Source organism: Corapipo altera, unplaced genomic scaffold, assembly GCF_003945725.1.
Source record: "Corapipo altera isolate COAL_440 unplaced genomic scaffold, ASM394572v1 64, whole genome shotgun sequence".
Taxonomy (NCBI): domain Eukaryota; kingdom Metazoa; phylum Chordata; class Aves; order Passeriformes; family Pipridae; genus Corapipo; species Corapipo altera.
The window spans coordinates 1,251,478-1,276,969 of NW_020884893.1; the positions used below are offsets into that span (position 1 = coordinate 1,251,478).

Consider the following 25,492-nt stretch of genomic DNA (forward strand, 5'->3'; position numbering starts at 1 on the left):
GAATTTGTACATGGAGAAAGGCACCAGCACAGATGAGCAAAGTTCCCTTCTGAGCTGGCACTGCCTTATCTGTCACTGGCAGAAGTGCCAGTTGGCCATTCATCCTTCCCCTCATCCTGCCACTCCTCCTGCCAGGCTCCTCAGCTGAGAGCAGCAACTGGAATCACTTAGAAAAGCAGTAGGTCCTGCTTTGCAGTGGTATCCAGCAGGTATCCATTACCTCCCTGGGGGATCTTCAGGCTTTTACCTCCAGTTTTCACAAGAGACCTTGGCAGCTTTTTCCATGCCTGGTATTTTAAAAACCTCTAGTTCCTTCTTTCCAAGAGACCTGGGCTTCTGTGCCTCACTGACAGGTTCTTAGTGCTTTTGAAGGATGTATTCAGGAGCAAATTGCTCAGAGGTAAACTGCTGGATTTAATGAAATATCCTACATGGCTTGGTGGTCCAGCCTGTGTCACAGCTTTCCCCCAGATTGCATTGACAGGCTCAGGAAAAAAGTCTGCTCTTTAAGGCTTGCACCATCCATTCTCTAGTTTTCCTGAGTAATGTATTTCAAAGTTTCCCTTTCAGTCTCTGCTACTCCATATGAGCAAATTTAGGAGCCTATTTTCTGAGTCCTTCAGGGATGTTTTTCTGCTGGAAAAGAGCAGTAAAATCACAGAGCTCTGTTTTGTTTTATTTCTTTATATGGGGGAACATTCCTGTATCTCGTTTTACCACCTGCTGTCTTAACAGTGTTGCTATTTTGTCTTTTTATTGAAAAGTCTTGTGATTTTTCTCAAAGTCGATTTACTGCAGTTTAACTGCATTCAGTGAATAATGCCTTTGCCAGCAAATGCATCTGTATATAAAATTGGTAGAGATTTTTTATAAATTTTCACTCAGTTTTCTTTAATTGCATCGTAGCCCATTATACACATGTTTGCAGAGAGGGCAATATTTACATGCCACATCTAAGTGATAAAATTATTTCCTATTATGAGTCCATTTTATTGACTTACAGATGTGTGAACGGAAACCAGGAGGGGCAGGGGGAGTAAAGGGGAGGGAGAATTTTAGCTTTTTATTAAATATGACAGCCTGAGAATGTGGGAGTACCTTCCTCTGTGTAACCATCCAGACTGTTCCTAATCTGGCCTTGACAAATCCAGTTATTCCAACCTTTGATTTTCCCAACTTATTCCCTTTTCTTCCAGTCTGTTCTGCACACTCCCATTTGTGAGATTCTCTCAAAATACCATATGCAGAAGCAGGTAACATTCCCTCAGAGTAAGGAATGTCAACAGCACCCAGCACAGTGCAAGAATAACACATGAATAACATACTGTGAACTGCTTGGGACACTCTTAATTACACAAGAGGGAGGTGGTGGTTTATCCTCTTCAATGTTTTTTATTGTATTCAAGCTGAGCTCAAATACATCTTTGTTTTTGTCTGGTCAGTTGTTCTGCCTTTTGGTTGTACATGGTTTATTTCTCTTACACAAGTGTAGTATTTTCTAGTCATGTCTATTAAACATGATAAAAAAAATGTGCTTTAAAAGTCTGCCACAAACTTCAGTGGCTTAGAGCCCCTCAAGGATGTGATGCCATCCTGTGCTCAGGCACTGAAGGCATTAAGACAAACAGAGATTTAGGGCAATGTCTGAGCAATCTCTGTTGTGGGGCTGGTGAGCTGGAGTGATGTAGGGGTGTGACTCCAAGGTAGTATCTGTACATAAGATAGTTAAGTAACTTTTTCTTGAGTTATTTCCTTTTGCTGTAGCACAGAGATGGAGCATGGTCTGCAAGAACGTTTTTAGAGTAATACTGTAGGATATTTAAAATAAGATTCGTTGTGTTTTTCATTCATTTGAAAAGCAGGCACACCAGCTCCAAAGTCACTTTCAGCATTAAGACATTTCTGATGTTCCCCAGTGCTCATGATAAATAATTTAAATGTGGTTGTTTATAAAAGTAACGACCGTGAACTCGGCATTGTTAATGATCTATGGGTAACAGTGAAGACACTTTCATATGAACTAACAGCATTAATATAAACTTAGATATTCTTTGATCTATTTTGTCCTATTGCCAAAAGAGAGGTGAAGCCTAGCAAGCAGAAATATTCTCCCTTGTGGCACAGGCGTTGCATTGGTGCCTTTATTTTTTGTGGTATAACCCACAGAGCTTGACTCCACATTGCCCTTTAAAAATAACTTTTAGGTGTTCTTATATCAATCTAAACCCCGTGAATGGTGCTGTGATTGATATGCTGAGGGCTGACATTCATCTATAATGCACTCACAAGAGGAAGGAAGAATGCAAGTGTTCTCAATCTTTACTCCTCAGCTCTTTCCTGAAAATCTCCAATGTGATTTTGAGGATATTTCTGCCTTTGAATGTGTTATTGTCAGGAGGGCTGAGTCAGTCCTGCATAGATTATTCACATATGACATCTTTAGACCTCTATTTGAGGCTTTATATCCCACTCACTGCTTGGAAATACCACTGTGAGGGGTTTTATCCACACGACTCGTCCACTGGGCTGGTTTTTGGGTGTTGGATATTTGAAAGTCCATCTGGTTTATTAAGACACTGTGGCTTCTGTCAATCTACCTATACTGCTGTTATGGAGAAAATCAAATTTCCAGAGCAGGTATTAGTTTGGGGGATTTCAGAGTTGGCATAAATGCTGCCCACAGGTGTGATTGCCATGCCCATACCCTGCTCTGTGTGTTGGAGCTGTAGGACACTGTAGGAGGACGTTAGAGAACAACCTGCAATTATATTTTGGGAGGTTTGAGACAACAGAGAACTTTTCTGTTGGAAGAAGATGGATTTAATCTCTTTATCTTCCTGCAGTTCTCAGAGATGTGTCAGTAAATAATCTGTGGTGTTCTTTTGTGTGCTACCAGCACCCAGGTACAGGACAGTGTTTAGGCACCTGATCCCTGCACTCTGTAATATAATTGGTATTATATTACAGTATAATTGTATGTTATATACAGTATATATATATATATACATGTATTATATACAGTATAATTATAAAACAGTATAATTGGAACAATCTTGTTTGACCTTTGCTCTTGCCTTTTTGCAGATATATTTTTTTGGGGTGGGGTAGAATATATATATTTGATATTTTATATATATATATTTTTGCAGTCTAAGTATTATGTGTAAGTGATCCTGGAGAAATATATTCAGGTAGGATCATTTATTGAGAATGCATGGAATGGTCAGATACTTGTAATAACTTTTGTGAGGAAGGATGGCTTATTTTGTTAACGTACAAAAAAGGAATGAAATAAATCTAAATAAGAGAATGGGAATTAAATATTTAAAATGTATTTAGAAGTACTGGGCAAAGGTCAAATAAATATTTTCATATCAACACTCAGCCAGGAGCAGAAATTAATTTATATGGACTGAGCCTCATGTACTCTTAAGTATCAACATCTGAGTCTTGGTCTTCTAAGCATGAAATAAAGGTAATTTTTGGTGTCCATGATGTTGAACATATCAAGAGAAAACATCTGTAGTGTTATTTAACAGAACACATAAGAACAATGTTTTTTTCTGGTTTTATGCCCAAGCTATTCTCCCAGGAAACAATCTTGTAGGATGTGTTTGTACCTAAGTATTCCTGCATTCAGTAACAAATGAAAATTTCCTGTGATGGAGGGCAGTGGTTTTGCTTCCATTTGATGTTGGAGAACTGAGATTTTGACTAGCTAACACTTGCCTTTCATTTCCATCTTCAACAAAGCAGAAATTGAGAGCATGTGGAGCCACAGGCTATAAATTTAATCTCCAGATAACTCCTTCTTTCTTTCTTTTTGTGATTTTGGGCATCATCTTTTCATCCTCAGTTACTTTTCCTGCATCCCTCTCACTGGCATCCTTAGTCTGCTTTTGCTTTTCCTGCACAGTGGCTCTTTCCATCCTTACAAAAGAGTGGTTTGCAGGCCTAGTGACCTCAATTCCGTGGGGAGAAACTCTAAATTCACAATATTTGCTGAGGTTTTTGTTCTGGTTTGGGGCTGGTGGCTTTGGTGTATAGATCTCCATTGCTGTACAGGGAGCAGTGCTGTTCAGCTCACTGCTTTGCAGCCTGTCAGTGGAATCACATGAGCTTGCCTCAGGCATTTGTGCTGATAATTAATTCATTAATGCCACGAAAGGGTGGCAATTGCTTGTTCTTAAAACTCCCACACAGCGTACCTTGTGTTCCAAAATAAAGGCTGGAGTCAAGGAGCAAGCAAAACAATAAGAAGTTTAATGCTGAAATTATCTTGCCTGATTCTGAAAGTTGGATTGCCTCGATAGGCATCTTCTTAGTACCTGGAAAATCAAATTCCTGTGCTGCCTTTTCTAAGCTCACATTCAGATGTCTGCATCACATGAGTGGGTTGATTGAATACAGGGCAAAATAGTCGTCACATTAGATCTTTTAATTTTGTTGTATTTAATGAGGAATGAGATTATCAATCTAGGCTTCTGATATTATAAGCCTAATTATCTGTATTAATTAACATCTCCTGTAATATACCTCAGGGATATTGTTCTGAAATCATTCAAGCTGGGTTTCTCTTGCCTGGCATTCTGCCTTCAATTTAGCTCAGGGTTTGAAGGTAAATGAGAGAGTTTCTTTCTTCTTAGAGATAAACCAGATCTGCTTTTTCTTTAACCGTGTGCAAATGTGAGAGAATAAAAATGAGAATGAGAAAGAATGAAAATGAGAATTTGGGTGGAATAATGGCAGCTGTAAGGACCAGCATGATGTTTGTTACACCAAGAAAAGAACAGAACAGGGTTACACAGAAGCACTCACAGGTTTGACCTCATTGATGTGTCCAAACTCTGGTTAGTTTGTCCAGAGCCCTGCAGTCCTGAGCCCTTCCATTTCAGCTGGAGCTGTCAAGTTGTGGTATTAATGGAGTCCTAGAATGGTTTGGGTTGGAAGGGACCTTAAACACCATCTCATTTAGTGGCAGGGACACTTTCCTCTATCCCAGGTTGCTCCAAGCCCTGTCCAGCCTGGCCTTGGACACTTCCAGGGATCATCCATAATGACTTCAGTAGGACTTGAAATTATTCTGAATATTAGAAGTGCTTTGCCTGTTGTGTCAGGAGATACAGGGATGCATCAGGATGCAGGTTGACAACCATAAGTTTCAGGAAGGAATATTTATAGTCTTTCATGTACCACGGCATCATTTATGGAGTGGAGGTTCCAAGGTTTTCTTAGTTCCCCCAAAGAGCCAGGTTTTAGTCCTAAAAAGTGAGGATAAAGGGCATTTGGGATCAGTTGTTTCATCTGGTACAGGAAATGCATTTTCTTGCTGGAACAGAAAACTGTTCAGCTGAGAACTGTGTCCCTTAAAAAGTCACAGAACTGCCTTTGGCCATTTATCAGCCATCAGAAGCACAGCTGATGTGGGAGCCTGGGTGACCTGCTGTGTCTGTGACCATTCCACAGACAGCTTTGGCAGTGGACAGAAATGGGAGAGGAAAGCCATAAAATTTGAGTGTGTTTTCATGATAATACTTTAACAATCAAATTACACATGCGGCCAATTCTTTTGTGTCAAGCAGCATTTTATTAGTACTACAGTGAGGCTTTTTGCTAACACTTTTTATGTGTGGCTGGAGGATACTTGAGTGGGGGAAGGAATATTTTTGCATAAATCTTTTGTGCTGACCATGTAAGCTGTCAGATTTAATTCCAGCAATCAAAAGGTTAATGAAGTCGGAACTTTAAGCTGAGACTCACAAATTGATGGCCATTTTCTCACATCAAGCTGTCACCCAGTAAGATGAGGGAGCAGGAGAAAATACCCACAGTTGCCAGTTTGAGGGTTTTTTTCCCCAAGACATTTCTTTTCTTCACAGCTCCCAGAGCCAATACACCCCTTCCTTGAATGGAAGGATAATAACAAACAATGTAAAAGATTCCAAAAATGAAAATTTTGGAATTCTGTGAGGTGCAGTGCCAAGCCTGTGAGAACCCTTGGATGAGACCCTTCAGTGGGACAGGCTGAGCCTGCCCACAGCTGCTCAGGGTTGGACCAGCCCCGAGGAAGCACCTTGGCTCTTCTGGTGGAGCACCAAGGGTGATTTACCTAATTGAAGCAGCTCCTTAAGGGACTTAAAATGAGATGGGATGAGTCTGAGCACAAGTCCCTGGCAAATGGCCACCCCCCAGCCAGCAGTCCCTCCACCAGCAGTGAGGATGATGAGTTCAGAGGACAAGTGGGCTCCTCTCTGCTGCATGTGGTGATGTTTACACTCCCAGGTGCCCTTTGGTGTGTCTGTAATAACACAAAAATTCACTAGAAGGGAAGATGACTAAGCTCTGCTTTGTTGTTGCAGACTAAGGCATTTCAGGATTTAATTATATCACAGGTATATAAATTCCGGAAACATGTTAATGCTCCCGTGATTAAAATTATAGAGGGGCTAATTGAAAAAGCATAAACTGAATTGAAGAATTCCTAATTATAGTTTGCTTTGAGGTGTTAATTTCCTCCATAATGAATGCATAATTTCTTGGAACTGGAAAAGGGGGTTGCTGCACCAGGGCGTGGGCTGCAGATGGAATGAAGGGATTATCATAAATGCAGGCAAACAATCCTCGGGAATGAACCTCTGCAGCCATGATGTTATTCTGCCCCTCTGTAACTTCAGTTTGTTATTCTGCCTCTCCGTAACTTCAGTTTTCCTTGCACAGCACTTTTCCAAAGCAAGAGGCAGACCTGGGAATGGTGAAGGATTTACTTCCTGTGCAAAAGGAAGGGGAAACAGTGGTGTAATTAAAAGGAGTCGTGGTGCAAAAGAGAGGGAGGCCAGGAGAGAGGCAGAACGTGGAGTATTACACAGAAGGCAGTGCTGACTTCACTTTTCACCCACCTTGACAGATCCCTAAGGAACTGCAGGAGCTGATGCTGATGCAGGTTGAGGGTTTTTTTCTGCCAAAGCATACATCCTATGGGTAATGTTTTCTCTTGTGTAAAAAATCTGCTTAGTTTTGAAGGGACTTGGTGAACTACAGGATCGTCAGATACAATCTCCCAGTGTTTAAATCTGACCCATTCCTTCTCTGGGGGGGGGTAAGAGATGTGATGGGATGATGACAGACCAGCTGCAGAGAACCCTTGTCCTTGGGACTTTCCCATTCCCATTTCTCCATCCTCATTTTCCCTTGGTGTTTGTAGTGAAGGTGCCATTTCCGAGCTCTCTCTGGTGTCAGAAGCACTTTCTGAGAAGGAAAAAGTGTCCAGAAAAGGTGGAAAGAAGCTGGTGGATACACTTCTGCAGCTTCAGGTGCTGCAGGTCTGTGTTACCCTTCCCCAGGAGAGCTCATCATCACTGCACGTCCATGACAAACTGTGAGGAGTTACCTGACTGTATGGGCCTTGTGTGGTAATGAAGTTTATCTGAAGGTTGGAAGCAGAGCAGGTTCCCTCTTTCTTTCTTGTGTTTTTCTTAGCTTTTTAATTTAAAAAAAAGATCAAACAGATATGACACCAACAAAAAGATTTTTGAAGTGTTCTCTCTTAAGAAAGACATCACGTTCTGTGTGGGTTTTCCCTGCACAGTCTTGTAGCTGTGGTTGTGGAAAAGGCAGAGGAAGCTTTGAATTCCCAACTAGATTATCTCTGCATCCAAATGGACCTAATTTCATGGAAGCCATTGGAAACACCCAAATTAATTCAGACTGCGAATATATGCAAATGCACCCATCCTCTTGTCCAAACCACGGCTTTTATGAAGGATGTGGCAGAAGGTGCTGGACAGTCCCAGCAAAGGGTCTGTCCTTCTCATCCTGCAGGTTGTTCAAGAGCCACTTTGGCTCTTCTTGTCCTTGAAACATCCTCCTGGTGTTAAACCAGCACTCGCTGAGGATGAGACAAGGCCTCAGTCAGCGATGCCTGTTTAATGCGAAGCGACATCAACAGAAAAGAGGTTGGGTCGGTTTTTTTTTTCTTGTAGATTAAACAGATGGCAGGTGGCTCAGGAGGGAAGAAACACCTCCAAAGCCACTAACATTAGCTGCTGTTGCAGGGAAAGCTGTATCTGTCTGCACTCATTATCTTTAATCTGCCAGCACGAGATAGCATTGAACTGGAGAGACAGAGACTGGGCCAGTTCCACTGGGGAGCAGCTATTATGTCTAATCTGGGTTGCAAGCCAGGTCAGGCTTATGGAGATGGTTGAGATAATGGAACACAGAGCTCTCAAATGCCCTCTGGTTCTTTATATCTTTTTTTTCTAATTTTTATTTCCCAGAAGATTAAATAGAGAATTTAAAGCATTTAAGAGAATAATGCACGTCTGATACGAGTAAACTGATGCAGCAGCAGTTTTGTGGTGGTGTGGGATGGAGAGGAGGTAATTTTGTGAGTATGGACAACATCTTTTATTAGGCCAAATGATACAGCTGGGAAAAATGGCCATTTAAATACACAAATCCTTTATGTTCAGTGACTACTGACTGAACACAGTTGTCTTTTTGACAACTGCTTAGGTTTTGTGTGTGTTACCACATTTCTGTTGGCTGTGGACAGGTGCTGTAGTGATGGTCTAGATGGCCTGATATTTACCTTTTTAGTTACCTTTCCATAGCTGTCCTTCCTTGGAAAGATGTGACCTCTACACTCAGAGAAGAGTCATGGTGGGTGGAACATTATGAGGTTGGGAGCACTGATTTTAGTAGATGTATTTAGGTGTAGGTACACGTGTGTGTGCACACACAGATGTTTAGATGCACACATACAGAATCACAGAATGGTTTGGGTTGGAAGAGACCTTAAAGTTCATCTCATTCCAACCCCCTTCCATGGGCAAGGACACCTTCCACTAGCCCAGGTTACTCAGAGCTCCATTATTTAAACTATAATTATACCTCCTTACTGGCACAGCGTTGTTACTGGTTCATGGGAGTTTGACAATCTTGCATCTTTTGTGTGGTGCAATTTTATGCCAGAGACAGTCTCCAGAGCTCTGCTTTCCCAGCACTGTCTGCTCCTCCCTCATCCCTGCAGGTCACATCTCAAGTGACACCCAGGAGTAACATTTTTCTCTTATTTTTCCCTTTTTGAAAGACTTTGCAGGAGTCACATTTGCTCAGACTGGGTACTCCAGACTCCACTAGGCAGGACATATTGGCTGGTGGGTGGATGTAGGAACAGTGGACAAGAAAGTGAAGATTTGTTTGCATATAAGTGATATTGTGATACCAGGCAAGTCACTCATTGCACATTCCCCATGCCAGTGTTTATATATCTGGAATGGTGGGATAATAATGTATTGGACCTCAAGGGTCTGTCAGGATAAAAGTCTACCCACCAGGGTCTGAGGCCATGGGACATTACATTTGACACTACATTGTCACTTCTTTTACCAAAGGAAAAAATCATCCACCCCCCCCCCCCCCCCCACCAAAAAAACCCCAAAACCAAACCCCCAAACAATCCACAAACAAAAAAAACCCCACTACCTTCTAACACAGTTCTCATTTCTTAGCCAGTGGTGGGAATTGTATGGGATGCTGCATTAAGACTGCAAAGAAATTTCAGACAAAGTATTCTGGCCAAAGGCAGCGTTTGATATAGTGACACTGGCAGGATGCTTTGCTGCAAATACAAATATTTTGTTTGGTTGTGCTGTTTCTTTTTTTAAGCTTGACAGTGAACAGCACCTTCAGTAGGTGCCACTGCCTGTCCCACAGGGAGCTCATCACAGTCACTGCTCCTGGCTGGGGAGGACAAGGGATCAACCATCTCCCTCTTCCCTACAGGGAGCACACAGCCATAAACTTCCTTACTTTTTCTGGGACCCATTTCAATCACTATAGAAATTTAACAAAGCTTGAAATTTTAGTGACACAAGAATGCCCCTGTGAGAACTCTGACTCCAAACAGTGCTGCCCAAGTGTGAAATCATGACCTTTTGTTTCTTGGATTTACTTGGAAGTAAATCTGGAGTATTGAGCTGAACGTGAGAGTGGAAGAAAATGTGAAGAGACTCTTCTTGATTATTAAATGTATTTCATTATTATTGGCTCTATCTCAGCAGCTTTTTTTCATAGCAATGGCAGTAATTACCATCTCTTCTTTCTATGCCATTTTTTACAAATTTGGCTGAGTATTTTTTTGGTATTCTTCAACTTCAGTGAATGCAGTGTAAGAGTTGTTTAATTTAAATGAATGTTATAAGAACACGCAAAAATAACTGCAAAATGAAGGCTCTGGTGTGAATAACTTTGCAATATGAAAGACTATTTCCTCAAGTAGCATCACTATTAGAGGCTTTATTTTTGTGAATGCTTTGCAGATGTGAGCAAGCTGATTGGTAACACTGCAGCCCAGTATTCATAATGGACAAGTTTTTGAGTCTTTGAAGTAGCCAAGCATATTCTAGAAGATGACATCATAGAACAATCTCTTTTTTTGCCTCTTCTCAGCATAAAACTGTTCATTGAAAGCAAACCTTCACTTCAGCATGTTGTATTCTGCATGAAGCTGTTCCAGAGTGAAATGAAAATAGGAGCAATCTTTAATTGCTTTTAATGGGTTTGGAATCAGTTCTTAAATAGACAGAGAACAACAGTGCACTGGGTCCTGTCTGTACATCCTGGGTGGCTGTGAAATGCAGCTCATTATGTTTTGTAGATTAGTTTTCAGAGCTTCTGATTAAAGGTGCTCTTGGAGGTTCTAAGGGTGACATTTTGAACATGTGAAGTCGGTAACTCAGTTCTCAGGAATATACTGGCACCTGTATGAACCCAGAAAACTTTATGAACTTGGAAACTGCCTGTGGAGTTGATTCTTGGATACCTGAATGTTTGATTATGGGATTACAGGAGGTGTCTGGCCAGGAAATACTGACCCTTCTAGTCAAAGGAAAGCAGTGCTGCAGTGTGTGCTCAGAGCAGTGAGTCTCAACATCAGGGTTTATGGCAGTTACCCTTTTAGTTCCTGTAAATTCTAGTAAAATTTATATTATGTAAAGCTTTCTTAGACTTTAGTGGGTTTTGGTTGAATTTTTTCCAAAATCCTCTGTATGCAGGTTCATAGGAAGGCTGGAGGCACATTGTGAGAAGAGTCTTACAATTTAATTTACAATTTTTTAGGGTAAGCTATATAGAGTACTTTTCTTCAGATTTCCCATTATTTTATTTCTTATTTTCTGTGTGGTAGAATTCAGGCTTTTATTTTGATATCTCTGAGGAAGAGAAAATAAAGATGCTACTCTTCTGTCTCAGTTTGCATCACTGAAACCAGCTTGGCTATAAAACAAGCATATGCACATTCAATAGCTAATGTGAATTCTAAATGTGGGTGTCAGGCAATCCATCAAACCTTCTCCCATTGCAGTATCCTGGGAGAGGGCTCTGTACTGTTGGAATAAACGTGACAAATCTTCATGGACATAGACAAACATTGGCTCAAACAAATTTAACAGGATTATAAGTTAAAAGAAAAAACAAATGAAAAAAACCATGGTGTTAAGGATCTGTAGCCTGGATTCTGTGGCTTAACCATTAAATTAAAAAAAAGTGGCTAATAAAGAAATAACCAGGGTGGGTGGTATCAGGGCTGTCATGGTACAGCCTCACCTCGGTGTCTGGGGCTTCTGTGTGACTTGTGAGGGTCTGAAACACTGTGCTGGCAATGCACAGAGCATTCTTCTTAAAAATATTTGTGTTGTTAATAAGGGAAAAGAAGCTGAATTGGTTGTTGGGCCCTCTCCTTGTTGTGCCTTTGCTCCTGTTCATATGCACCCCATGCCTTTTCTTCATCTCAGTGGAACATTGACACTTGTGGGTTGATCAGGCAGGATTTGGGGTTGATTCATGATTTTGGATAGCCCTTTTGGACATGGTGGATCTGTTACCTCCAAAGAATAGGTGCAAGAGTGGGAATTCAATGCCTTGCTCCACGTCAGCTGCTCCATCCCACGTGCCTTCAGTCTGAGATGGCACAGCTGTGGAGGGGTGCAAGTCTTTTCTACCCTTACTTCATTTACTCCTTTTTGTCCTTCATTCTCTGAATTAAAATAGCTATTAACAAGAAAAACACTACCCTTTGGTACTGTGTTATTTCCTGTAGCCTGTCAGCCAGTTATTCTGACAGTGATGTGTTCATTTGAACTAGAAGTGAGAAGTTCCAGTTCTCTGTGGGATGAACAACAGAACCTGCTCACAGTGGTCTGCTGAAAAATGCACTGCAAGATCAAGCTGTACTGATTACCACTGCTCTGTGTTCCCTGGGAGAAAATATTATTGGAAATAGTAAATGGCTGATAATAAATTTATGTGTTAAATGAAAATACATTAAATCTTTATATGATATGGAAGTTTAGTAACAGGATTGGTCCAGAGGGAGTACTAAGCTGCTGAAACATTGTTTCTTTTAATCTTTAATAATTCAGATGAGTGGATCACTCTGAGGTTAGAAAGAAATCATATTCCTTTTCATACCCCCCCATTACTGGGGTATAGTGAAGGTTTCACCTTGTTGGTAAGTACCATGGCAGACACCAAAGTGCACCAGCCAGATGGTGGATGCTTTATGGAGAGCTCTGACTCAGCTTTCCCTCCCCACATTCATGCACATCCCAATCCAGAACCTGAGACTGGATTAAATCCTTGTCTGGATTTGTGGACAAGTGCTGCCCCAGTCCATCCTCAAAAGGGAACCAAGAGCAGAGGCAGGAGAAGCCTGAGGCAAACAGAGAGATCTCCATCACAGAAACGGGCTGTCACTTGGAATGTTGATTTTCCAAGCTGAATAGAGAACTCATAATTTAAAAGATTACCTTGCAGATGGTGATAAGGGCACCTTTTCTTCCTCTGCAGACAACACTTGTGCTGTGGCCCGTTATGGTGGGTGCTTTTATCAGTGATTTACAACAGAGCTGTCAAAAACTTTAAAAAGCTTCTATTAAATTGATGTGAATTTATCTATCTAAGACCTTTGAAATTTATAGAGGAACCGACTTTTGGCCTCTTTTCTAATCAGAGTGTGCAGCTGCACACGGGGCAGTCAGCTCCCCAGCCTTCTAGGAAGGCAGGCATTTGATTTGTGGCCCAGATTTGAGAATCCCTGGAGAGCTGTCTGGAGAGCAGAGCTTGTGAATGTTTGGAAACCAGTCCCCTCATGTCATTTACGGGGTAGCCTGGAACTGGGAGCACAAGCCCCCCCTGCTTCTGCTGCCCTGCAGCACTTACATGTGTGGATTTGATTGCAGCGTTTCCAAATGTGGCCAAATACTTAAAACTGAAATGTAGTAAAAACTGTGCCATCTTTCATTTCATTGGCACTGAAGTCGTTATCTACTGTGGGAGTTTTAATGTTTTGCTTTTGTTGTCTCTTAATATAATTTCTATGTATGAAACTGAAACTTTTTGGAATCCAGCTGGGCATTTGCAGCTGATGTATTGATTCCTGCCAGGAAAGCCATGTTAGCTGAAATGGGCTGGAAGCAGCAGCTTTGAAGCTTGAGATGGGGAGAGCCCCAGGAGATCTGTGTTACTGCCTACCAGGTAGCCAGAATAAAAGCCATTAAAATAGTTTGGACATTTCCTCCCTATTTCCATTGCCACTTGGTTTTTTATCCTTCCCTTTAGCACCACTTTTTGGATAACTGCTTCTCCTTTCCCTTGGCTGTAATCACATTGCTGTGGTACAAAATTGTCAGTTGTAGCAAGTTGCAAATGGTTGGCCCTGCTCAGCCCTGACCCAGAGATGGGATTGCAGCTGAGATGCTCTTTCAGGGCAAAAGGGCAGATCCTACTCACTGAGTTTATTCTTAGTGCCCAACCACAATCTTAGGAGTTGTGATGTATCACAGCAAGTTCCTTCTTCTGAGCAAAGTTGGATTAGTTTTACTCTTTTGAGGATTGTTGTAGTAATGCAGATGGTTTGGGTAAATTTTAGAGTGGGTAATTGGACATTTGCTGCTCAGAATTCCCACAGCAATTCCATTTGGATGTAGGATTGGTGGTTTTTTTCTCTGGTGAAAAGGCAAACAGTTACAAGAGTAGCTCAATGCAGGAGTGGAAGCACTTGCTGGGCTTTGCAGCACTTCACTGGTTAAAGCAGAGAAGCTGATGTCTGAAAATGCCCTAAAGGCAGGCAGGGAAATTCTGCTCCTAGGTGGAAACCAAACATGAGACAAAGAGCATAACCTGCAAAACAAAGCCAGAAAAAAGAACAGGAGTCTGTACCAGTCTGTGTGCCAGCTGGGGGGAACTGGGAATGCTGCCCTTCTGGAGCATCTAGGCAGGTCAAAATACTGGCATGAGAACATTAGAAAGTGAGACCAGAGCAATCATTTGCTAAAGGAACAAGTGCTCAGGGTGATAATCTTCAGTCCAAAGTAATCTTTGAACTCAGGCAGACGCCTGGCCACATGGCCACTTCCTTTGAGAGTGGACTCTTGACCAGTACCAGACTCAGAGAAGAGTGAGGTTGAAGGGTGATGGTCCCCAAGCCAGGCAGGTGAAGCACACAGAGATAAATGTGCTGTGTCAGTCAGTGTGAGCTGGGGCATCAAAGAGAAAAATTGTACAAAAGCACTCAGTTACCCATCCTAAGTGTCACCAGAGTAGGTTTTTCAACCAGAGGGAGCAATGACAGCAGTGCTCAGATACTGCTTCCAGAGAAAAGGAGGCAGTATTTGAGCAGGAGATGAATGAGGTTTTAGCTTCAACACACACGGGACAACTGTTACATCTCAGCTGAATGCTCCTGAATGTTACTGTTGTGCTTCCAGAGACACCTTGATTCATTTCAAAAGAATAAACATTAAAAGTAAAATTTCAGGTCACTGCAAGAGCAGGTTATCCCTGTGAAAGGAGGAAGCGTGTTAATGGCTAAGTGGGAAAGAGAAGATGTGAAAGAATAGAGGCAAAAGAGTATCTGTGACTAGGTTCAGTTTGAAAAGTATCTGTGAGTAGGCTCTGTGTCAAAACTCTTGTTCATGATAAAAAAAGTGCCTGTACTGGTGGAACATGTACTGGAATTGTCAAAGGAGAAACTGAGAATATCTTCAGTGGTGTAAGTGCCCTATTGATTAGGGAAGGAGTTCAGTTACCTGGCAGTTCATGTCCCTGGGAGCTTCCCCTTTTCCAAAGGCATGGCTTGCAAGTGAGATAACCAAGAGAATGAATGTGACCCTTAGAGAACCCAAGGGAATTCCTGCTTTCCAAAAGGAGGTTAATATATGTTTATACATATATATTTATGTATATGCCTAAAGGAAACATTTTCTATAACCAGAAAATACAAGTGTTTAGGATTGGATAAAAAAGAAACCAAGTGGTTTTAGGTTAGAAGGCGTGTGGCAAATGCCCAAAAAAATGTCAGCTACACTTTTGCCCATTGCTAAGAAACAAAATTACAAACTTTCCCAGTAGTGTAGATTATTACTGCCAGAGAGAAGGGTCACAATAAGAACATACACTGTTAGTAAACAGTGTCCAAACCAGCAAGCCAAGAGTTGCTATTGCTAAGCTGAGGAGAGGGTTTGTGTTAAACAGGCTTGTGCTTACAACTCCCACTGCACCCTCAGTGATAATACTTAAAGTGTTGCTTGGAAAAAACTGCTTATTTATCTTAAAATAAATATCAGAGAAGGTCTAAAATACTTTATTAAAGGCTCTGATGAACTGTAGGATGTGGAAAGTTTTCCAAAGCGCGGGCAGGACATCATTAAGCCTGCAGTCCATGCAGCTGCTGCTCCTGCTACGTCAGTAAATGCCAAGAGCAGCCGTGTAAGGGCAGTTCAGTACTGAGTAATTCATAAATCGGTTGTACTTGTGCAGATTAGTTGGTTTTGTGTCTAGCAGTGGGAGCCAAATGGTTTCCAAGAGCTTCCCTGAGTGCCTGGCTGGCAGCAGAGCGTGTGCCAGATCCCGGCAGGCACCAGGAGCTGGTGAGTCAAAAGCAAAGCTGGGGGTTGTTCCACTCCTGCTCGTTGGAGGTGCCAGAACTTTGCTTCCCACAGGAGCACTGATGAGCTATTGCTATGCTAGAAATTTTCCAGACCAGTCTTCCTGCAACAACGAGCCTGAGAATGATCCACTGTGGGCTGTTCCCAATCTTTTAATCGATCTCCCCTGTCTGAGTGAACAAAGGCCCAGCCTGACACAGACAGGTGAGGGCAGCACATCTGAATAGCCTGACACAAAGTAAAATGACTGCAGCCCTATCTCTCTTTGTCAAATGGGTGAGTGGTGTTAAACAGGCAGTAAACCTGCCTGGGCTGTGGCAGCATTGAACTCCAGGGCTTTGTGAGCTGCCTGAGGAGGAAAAAAAAATAAAAAAAAAAATAAAAGCAGATGCATTTGAATGCCTTGCAGGCTCTTTGAGCCTGAAATAGTAAGCTAGAAATAACAAGATTGCTATTATATATCATAATGGCCAAAAGCCTAGCAGGAATCGAAAAGGATTAACATTTCAGAGTGTTGGAAAGAATATGAAGAGTTGTTGTTGTTTCTTAAAACAAAAGTGGATTGAGAGAGCTATAAAGCCACTTCCTCAGTGTATAAACCAGCCTTCTGGGGGGGAAGGGTAGGAGGAGACTTGCCATTGGGAAGGGAACTGTATATCCCAGGATATCCCAAAAATAGATCATAGAATGGTTTGGGTTGGAAGAGACCTAAAAGACCATCTCATTTCAACACCCTGCCATGGGCAGGGACACCTTCCACTGGACCAGGTTGCTCCAAGCTCCCCACCCAGATGTGGTGGAGGGCCCATACGTGGACATGGAGATAAGAGGGAGGGCCAAAAAAGGTGGTGCTCTTAGAAGATGTGAGAGTCTTTTTGATCTAAACTGGTTCTCACACCCTGAAACTGTTTCCAAAGGGGTCTGATACCACTAAGGCTCCCCTCTACTTCAGTCGCCCAAGGAAACAGTTCATGGTTCAGCTTGGTGGCTGAAGGAGAAAGTGTCTGCTTTCCAATACTCAGCACACTAAAAACTCATTCTAGACTGGATATTTTATAAGTTACTCCTTTTCCTAAAGAGTGACATGACTGAAATCCACTCTGACTTTCCCCAGGGTGTATCTTGATTAGCTCTACTGAACCAGCAGAGCACATGGGCAGCACCTTGCCCACACAGTGACTTCCAGTGGGCACTATTGCTGGAGTGCCAAGAGCTGTGTTTGCTGAGATGCCTTAGCTGTGTGTTTCTTACTTGGCTTTGCTCTTTTCCTTTTATTGTTGGAAACATTCTCAATATTTAAAGGCTCTTGGGGCTCTAATCTCACCCTCCTCTCTCCCCTCTAGTGTTTATCAGCTTGTTGTCAAGGAGGAGAAGCTGCAGAAAGCGAGGAGAGCTGCAGACATCATTGAGTGCTTCTCTGTCCCAGTGAGCTACAAGAATGCCTCCAGCCTGGACTCCCCACACTATTTTGCAGCTGAGCTGAAGCCCATCAACCTTCCTGTCACACAGCCCTTCACCGTGGGCGACAACAAGACCTACAATGGCTACTGGAACGCTCCACTTTCTCCCCTGAAAAGCTACAGCATATACTTCCAGGCACTTAGCAAGGCCAATGGAGTAAGTGCAGAGAAAACTGAGCTGGGTTTGTACATGTGACCACCTCTGTCTGTCCTGCTCACCATTCTCCTTCCTTCTTGATTGGATGCCAATTTAACTTTTCCTTCTTACTACCTTCTTACAGAAATCTGATGAAAATCAAGCAGGTCATTACTTGTCCTTCACTCAGTACCCTCTCTGATGCTTAGATCCAGTGAGAAATCTGCTGAGGAGCCTGACACTAAAAATTGCCACGTGATTTACTAAATGAGTTGCTTAGAATTTGGATCCTATTTTTATCTTTCCATAAACATGATTGTCAGAGTAGGGGCCACTGTGCTTTTAAAAGACATAAGTGCAATATTTTGATAGTCTTCAGTTCACAGTGCTTGTGATTTTGGAGGAGATGTTATGAATTTGTTACCTTTTAGCTTGCACCTATGATATGAATCATAATGCAACTTGTGGTTGGGAGTTTCAGCTCCATTGACTTGTAGTGCAGTGGGGACCATGTGCGTGTCTGTCTGACTCCTCCTGAATACCCTGGGCTATATTTTTGCATATATTTACCCTGTGATACTTGGTTTAAAGTGGAGACTGCCCAGGAAATCTCTGTCCTATTCTCAGACTCAAATGACATGCACATGATGCCACAACAGATCATATTCCACAACAGGAAAAGGAGAGGCTTCTTTTTGCTCTTCCAGTCAAAGAGAGGAACCCTCTAACCTTCCAACCCTCCTGTTTCAGGTCAGTTCAGCTACCAGTATACAGGCCAGATGCAGCCTAAGCAGTCATCCACCTTCCTCCCCTTTGATCCCCAAATTGTTTTTCATCATCACATAACATGGTACAATTTGCCACTCTGGCCTCGGGAAAAGTCTTGGAGCATTATCATGGCATCATCAGTTTGGGTGACAGAGTGTGTTATTAGCATGTTTTCCCGTGCTTTCAGGAACCTTACTTTAGCACAGGTAAATTCTCTAAGACACCACCTCTAAAAGAGCAACATTAGAAAAACAGTCAAAGGTGAATAGGGCAGGCTTTGGTCTCCACTTGGAGCAGTGTCTTTGACACCCAAAACACAGAGGACTGTGCATGGTTAACAGCTGGCAGTGCCAGGGAGTGTTCACAGCACATCTTTGTGCTTCACTACCTTCCTTTATCACCATTCTCCTGCACAGCTTCAGCTGTGTGCCTGACAAGTACAAAATCTCTTCAGCACTGTGCTGATTTTCACCTTGGTTTCCTTTGTAGTCAATACAAGTTTCCTTCCAGCACTCCTCAATTAATTCAATTTTGTATTTGCCTTTCTAAAGGAAATGGTGAAATATGTGTATGTGTCTGTTCCTGGTTAGTTCCCCCATGTGTGATAGTTAATTGCCAGTGAATGGATCCCCAGGGAAGAAAAAACTTTTATTTGCTTAAGTACAATGTAATATTCCATCAATGGTTGTATGAATGGAAACGTAGGCTTCCCTTGGCATTCTGGATTAAGGCAGCACTAATGGGGGGGTTCCTGCTTTTCCTGCATCTCTGTAGCTGGCAGGTTGCAGCCCACCCTACATATCAGGTGCTAAAGACTCCAAAAAGGATGATAATAGGAACAGGACTGTAAAGGGCTTTTTAAGCATAAGTTAATCAAAAGAGTCTTTATGCAACAACACACAGTTTGTGACAGGATAAGAGGTATCCTGCCAAATGCAGTAATTTCCTATTTGAGAAAGGCAATTTCCTCCTGTATTAATAATTTATATTTCTACAGTATGTGCTTATATATCCTCAAAGTGCAGTGCTATGGCTAAAAGTATAGGGTTATTTGCAAGACTGGAATGTGGATCTTCAGAGAAGCAGCTGTGATCCTTTTTGTTTCTTGGTAAAATCATGAACCCCCACATTTCAGATGTTAGGGTCAATTTGCATCCAGACTTTTGCAGCTGTAAATAGTAAGTTTTGTTTCACTCCCAGAATTATTTACCCTGTGTCATTTGTGTTTAGGAGTTCTGGGTTTTCACTTACATCTATAACCTGAGCAGGTTATAAGACCAGCGGTCTTCAAAAAGCCTCCTGAGAATTATGGCTGCAACGTGGCATTTCCATCCCTGGAAGTGTTCAAGGGGAGGTTGGATGGGGCTTGGAGCAACCTGGTCTCATGGAAGGTGTCCCTGTCTATGGCAGGGGGTTGGAATGAGATGGGCTTTAAGGTCACTTCCAACCCAAACCATTCTGTGATTTCTGATAATGCACATCTGCAAAAAATCTGAAACAATAACAATTCAGCACAGTTAAAACAGAGTCTTATGTTCCCTTAGACATGAAAAACTTAGCAGAACGTTGCCACTCATTTTTTAATTAGGATATTCCATAGTTTCATTAATCACTGACGGTTGTGGAACGATGAAATTTCTTTCCACCCCTGGAACCTGCAATGAGAAGCCTTCATGCAGTGAACCAGAACATCTTCCTTTGGAATTGCAGGACTCTGGGGAGAGCTTAATTTGAAGAAACAGTATGTATTTGGTCAAAAAGCTTGATTGGGAGGAGGTTAGGAGTGTTACAGGAGTTCTGCATTGTTCCAGCTCCTCTGTACGTCGAGGGCTGTGCTCATTTGGTGTTCCCGTCTGCTCTGCAGCCATTAGCTGGGATTGTTACACTGAAAGGAACATAATTAACAGCTGGATGCAAAACAAGTGTGGCAAATTGCTGCAGAAGCAGATCACGAGCTTTTCTGCCTCCTCTTGTGCAATGTTTTGCTTGTTTGAGAGTTTGAACGAGACTGCTGGTGGGGAGTTGGCTGCAGTTTGGTCAATGTGGTGCTGCCTCCAGACAGGGGGACTGAGCAGAACATTGTGTGAGACAGAATGGTTGTCAGCTTTGTTACACAAACCACTTCCAAATTGCGTGAACTTCCCTCCTAGGGGCTGTTGAAAGCCAGATGCTGAGCTGAAATGTGTCAGAGCTAGAAGTAAAAGCAGGGGGAAAAGAGAAAAGGGCTGCAGAAAGCCCAGGCTGTGAAGCTGTGGGGGTGAGAAGCACTGTTAGTTACTGCTCAGTTGTTAGGAGTGAGCACAAGGGGTGGCACAAGGCTGGGCTCTGCTCTGGCAGGATCCCCACACACGCTGGGTGCCATCCAGGTAGTTATCTGCTGTTTGCTGGTTGTCCTGGTGCCACCGACGGCTGCCTGACAGAGCACGAAGGTTTCCTCCTCTGAAAAGCCTCCCTGAGCTCAGCCCTTTCAAAACACCAGCCCTGCCAGTGTTTATCCCTCTGAAAGGTGAGGCCAGGTTGGTAACACTGTGTTACTCCTTATCCTTTCTTATCCTTATACTGCTTTAATAATCCAAGTGGGATGTTACAGGGTTTATTGTCCCCAGGTTCTTTATCTGGGTCACTGCAGGTGACAGTCTCTGGCTACTGATCCAGCAGCATGTTCAGATGGGGGGACTTTTTGGCTGCTGTCTGAAGCCTGCCTGAATTTTTGAGCGGCTCAGAAACCAGAGCTCCCTAAAAATCCTTCCTGGAGTCGCATTTCAGCTCACTGAGTTAAAATGGAATCTGAGACAGCCCAGTTGCAATCAATAACTCTTGGCTGTTTCTCCTCTAACTGGGAGATGAGCAGGAGCCTGTGGAACACAGCTGGGATGATGTGGGAGGTGCTGCCAGCTGCTGCTCCAGCCTGGTGGTCCAACAGGTGACTGATGTTTCAGCCCAGAACTGTGAAAAGTAGCGCTGCAGGAATCAATGAGAATATTATTTTTTGAGGGAATGATGGACTCCACAGAGATCCTGATTGATTTTTTGCCTCTCTAATGACTTGTACTACATGCACAGCCGGGCAGCTCATTATTATCAGGGGACTTCAGGCTGGATTTCTGGATGCTGACAGGTCTACTCACAGTACACAACATTCTTCTTCTGGGACATTTTGGAGGTGTGGATAGAGCTGCCAGCAGAGAGGTGGCATTTATCCCTGTGGAGATGGCCAGGGAAAAAACAGGGAGGTACTTCAGTTCAGCACAAGCCCTGCTCTGGAAAATGCAATGGCACCAAGGCTGCCTGCATTGCTTCTGTGAGGTATTAACCAGCTCTGGGGAGCTCTGTGTTCAGTAGATTTTGGGTGTATAGTTTGTCCACTTACCTTTACTCCTTTTCAATCTCATGTTGGAGCTACTGGGGCAGAAATAAAGCAGCTGTGAAAACACTTTAGTCCCTATAAGCCCCTCTTTCCACATCTGGTTGACCAGACTATGTGAACCTGAGTGTTTTCTGGATGTAAATAAAATCCTCCAACCCTACCTCACGTTTGAGAAGTTGAGAGGAGTGGGATATTCAAGATCATCTATAGATCATGGGAATAACTTCCTATTGGAAATAATGAAAGCAGTTTGTTAAACCTCCCTTCTCCAAATGACAGAAATAATAAAAATAGCTGATAATTGAAAAGGCAGTACTAGATTTTACTTTGACTCTGGGAGGAACTTGCAGTTTCCTAGAGCTGGCAATAGGAATTACAGGGGAGTCCATTGACCCTGCACAGGCTTATGCACATGATTTATTTCAAGGCAGCAAACCACTGGATTCAATGGGATAAAAAAGAAACACACAGTCTAGAGCTCCCCAATTTGCTGAAGACCTCAAAACCGATTCTTCAGGATATCCATTGGACAAAACCATGGTTTCTATCCTGTGGGAATCATGTTGCCAGCAAGAATGGTCCATGTGTAGCTCTGGGATGCAGGGAACTACAGCTGAAACTGAGGCCAAGTGGGAGAGTGATAATTGTCTGGTCCGTGCACCAGCAGCACTTAAAATTGCCTGTGCCCAGTTTGAGCTGCCTGATGAAACTGTGCCTGTTGTAGGGCAGCCCCAGTGGTGCTTCTGGGGACAGCAGGTCCCACTGGTGCTGGCAGGTGGCTCTTCACTGTTTAACTGCTGTAAAGTCATAATAATAGTAAAGGAAAGGGAAAATGGTGGGTGTGAAAACAGATGGATGAAAAAGCTTTGCTACTTTTATTGTTGTTGGTAGTCTGTAAACAGCAAGCTGTCAGTTTAAAAGAGAAGGGGGAAAAAAAATTCCTGTGCCCTTTCAGGTTGTGAAGATGCAGCTGTCACATAAACATATGTCCTGCTGCCCTCAGAGCCCTTTCCTGCAGAAAATTGTTCCCATCCAAACACTGAAGAGACAGAGGCAGAACTTGTCTTGTTACCATCCCTTTCCCTTCAGTGAAATGTGCATTTAGGAACCTCAGGAACTGGTGGACAGCAGCAGCTCCTTTGCTTCTAAAAAGGAAGAAACAAGCTATATTAAAAGAAGGTTTAAAAAAGCCCTGAAAATCCAGGGGGATGCTAAAACATGTTCCTGTGTGGAGGTTCAAGGCTGTATTGGCAGAGAGGGCTTGCCCAGCTCCCCGGCACAGCCTGGGTTCTCTCCAGAGGGTTCCCAGGTCATGCTGATGGCAGGTCCAGGTCTTCCCTCCAGGAACAGGCTCAAACACAGACTCCAAAACACAGGCCTCATATTGTGTGGGCTTAAAAATATAGCCAGGGTTCAACCCTGAGCGAAGGTGAACCATAACCATCTTTTATTCAGATGGGAGGAAGTTCCAGAAAACAAATTGACACAAATATGTTCCAGTAAACAAGTGGATGGGCTTATTACACACTAAAGCTTTCTGGATATGGAGCATGTTGGAAAATGAAGGTTGGATCAAGAGCTGTAGGATGTATTCATGAAGTGTTTTCCTATTCCAGGATCTCAGTTAAAATATGCCTGCATTGTTCTATTGCTGTTTGGATATAAAATCTCTGCCTTAACCTGGCAGAGATATAGAGCCAAAGTAGTAGTGCTACTGGCATCTTAATTTAAATTATTCCCATGATTTCAGCCATAATATGAAATGGATAAGCTGAATATGCAGGATCTCAGGTAATCTCTAATATTGCTGTAGACTTACAAGGCCTTGTAAAACTTCTGTAATGTCATAAAATGGGAATTAAGTATCACAGCATTTGAAAGAATGTTCAGAAGCAACACAGAGACTGAAATTTTGGGGAAATTGGTTTTGTTTTTCTAAAACTTCTATTATTATCCCTTTATTTAATTATTTTTCTGGTCCTTGCTTTAAGCAGTCTGGATGGATTATTGAGAATTACCTGCATTGTTTATTCCTGTTTTGCTAGTGGCTAAAGAGAAGCATCTTACTTTACTCTGTACAGGAAAGCACCTTGTCTGAAGCAAAAGTAATATTTTTCAGAAAACAAACATGATTGTGGGACGATGGTTTTGCTGGGTTTATTTGGAGAAAAAAAGTGTATTTATTTATTCTGTTTCCTGGCAGAAAAGTTCATGCAAACTTACAGTTCTCAGCCCCAAGCAAAGAAAAATAGAGTAAATTTAACGAGATTTTATTTTTATGAGACACCAAAGAGATGAGCAGCGGAGTGGTCACCGAAAGGGTTAATGGCAATCAATGGAATAATCAACCCTAGTCAGAAATATGGACTAAGTTCAAGTCTTTAACCTTTAGCACCCCAGGAGCTGAGTGCCTGGTGTCTGTGTGGGTTCTTTTATATTTTCCTTCCCAGAAGATGCAATTTGAAATGAAGCCCTGAAATCCAGATGTCTGGTTCCTCCAGTGAGTGCTTGCCCTTGCTTTTGGCAGTGCCAGGTCATGGTCTCCTGAGAGCTGTGCTTGTCTGTGCTAAATGCAGCCAGGGGTGGATGCAGCTGCAGACAGCCCAGCCTGCATCCTGTGATCCCAAATCACCCCCCAGGAGGTGTCCTGCAGGAACACACACATTCTCAAACGACATCAGTTCCAGCACCACTAACAAACCTTGGTTTTTTAGTTTTCTCCACTTTTCTTTTCTCAGCATTGACTAACTTCTCCACCTTTCTGTTCCACTTTGAAGCCAGCAGAAAGCAACAAGTACACAAGAAAATTTTCCTCAACAAAACTTGAGCAAGTGACCACCTACTTGTATGCTGCAAAAATGCTGTCTGGATATTTTGTATTTCGCTTTTCATCACTGATTTTCCAGGTCACCTTGTTGTAGATCAGAAGCCACCTCAAGATTTCTGTGTCTTACGGTTCTCCCAGCATTATGTGTGGAGGGTGTGCTCTGAAAACAAAGCTGTGCTTTTCCTGCTTCACAGATCACCACTTGCAATAAAGACTTTGAATTTCCAGAATAAATGGCCATTCAAACTGATTGTACAGGAGGCAGAGAGGAATGGGGAGCTCTGTATAAAGCTCTGGTGACTTTGCAGTGCCAATGGTTGCGTAGGGAAGTTGATTTTTGAGGGAGAGAGGGCTCAGTGCACCAGAGATGTCTCTGGTTTACTGGGATAACACTGATTGAGTCCCACTCTGGACCCAGCTGTCTGGATGGGAAAGGATGTCCTTAGTAGACAAGGATTGTCCTTGGGGATCCAGGAATTCCTGAAGAGAGTTTGAGGGCAAGATCAAGGGGAGACTTTGTTCTTCTGGCTATCTTGTTGTTTCTAGACTACACACAGCTTATATCCAGATAGGGTGGCTGGCTGGTATCTTGAGGCATCATAGAAAGGGATCAGAGGGAATTGCTCATGTGATTCCCCCTGTTTCCCAGCATGGATCCTGCAGTCCCCTTCCTCTGTGCAATGTAAGTGTGAGCACAAAGGCACGATGGGGCTGTGTGTGTGTCTGCTCTGACCGGGGTCAGTCTGTCACAGATGGAACAGATTTTCTCCAGTTCAGACTTTCCCAGGGTTTGTGCAGTTGTTTGAGGATGGAAGGAGGTGCTTAGCAGTGCTGGGCTGTTGTTTCCAGAGCACACACAGCATCCATATGAATGCAGCTTTGTTACCCACAGTAATTTATGCAGCCTTCATTACACCTGAGACTTGTACAAGAGTGTGTACAGACAAAGTGCTCCAAAACCCCTGCAACTGCCAGGTCTTTAACCAA

General features: G+C 42.8%; 1 protein-coding gene across 14 annotated transcripts in view; it reads left to right on the forward strand.

Moving 5' to 3' along the window:
* Nucleotides 1-25,492, forward strand: part of PTPRT (protein tyrosine phosphatase, receptor type T) — a 459,737-nt gene that overhangs the window by 344,904 nt on the left and 89,341 nt on the right. For all 14 annotated transcript variants that reach the window (XR_003528091.1, XM_027645791.1, XM_027645792.1 and 11 more), the window contains exon 12: nt 17,291-17,564. Coding sequence is in view for 13 of the 14 variants with exons in the window: in XM_027645791.1 (XP_027501592.1) it covers nt 17,291-17,564 (274 nt within the window). In the remaining variant the exon portion in view is untranslated. The remainder of the gene's footprint in view (nt 1-17,290; nt 17,565-25,492) is intronic.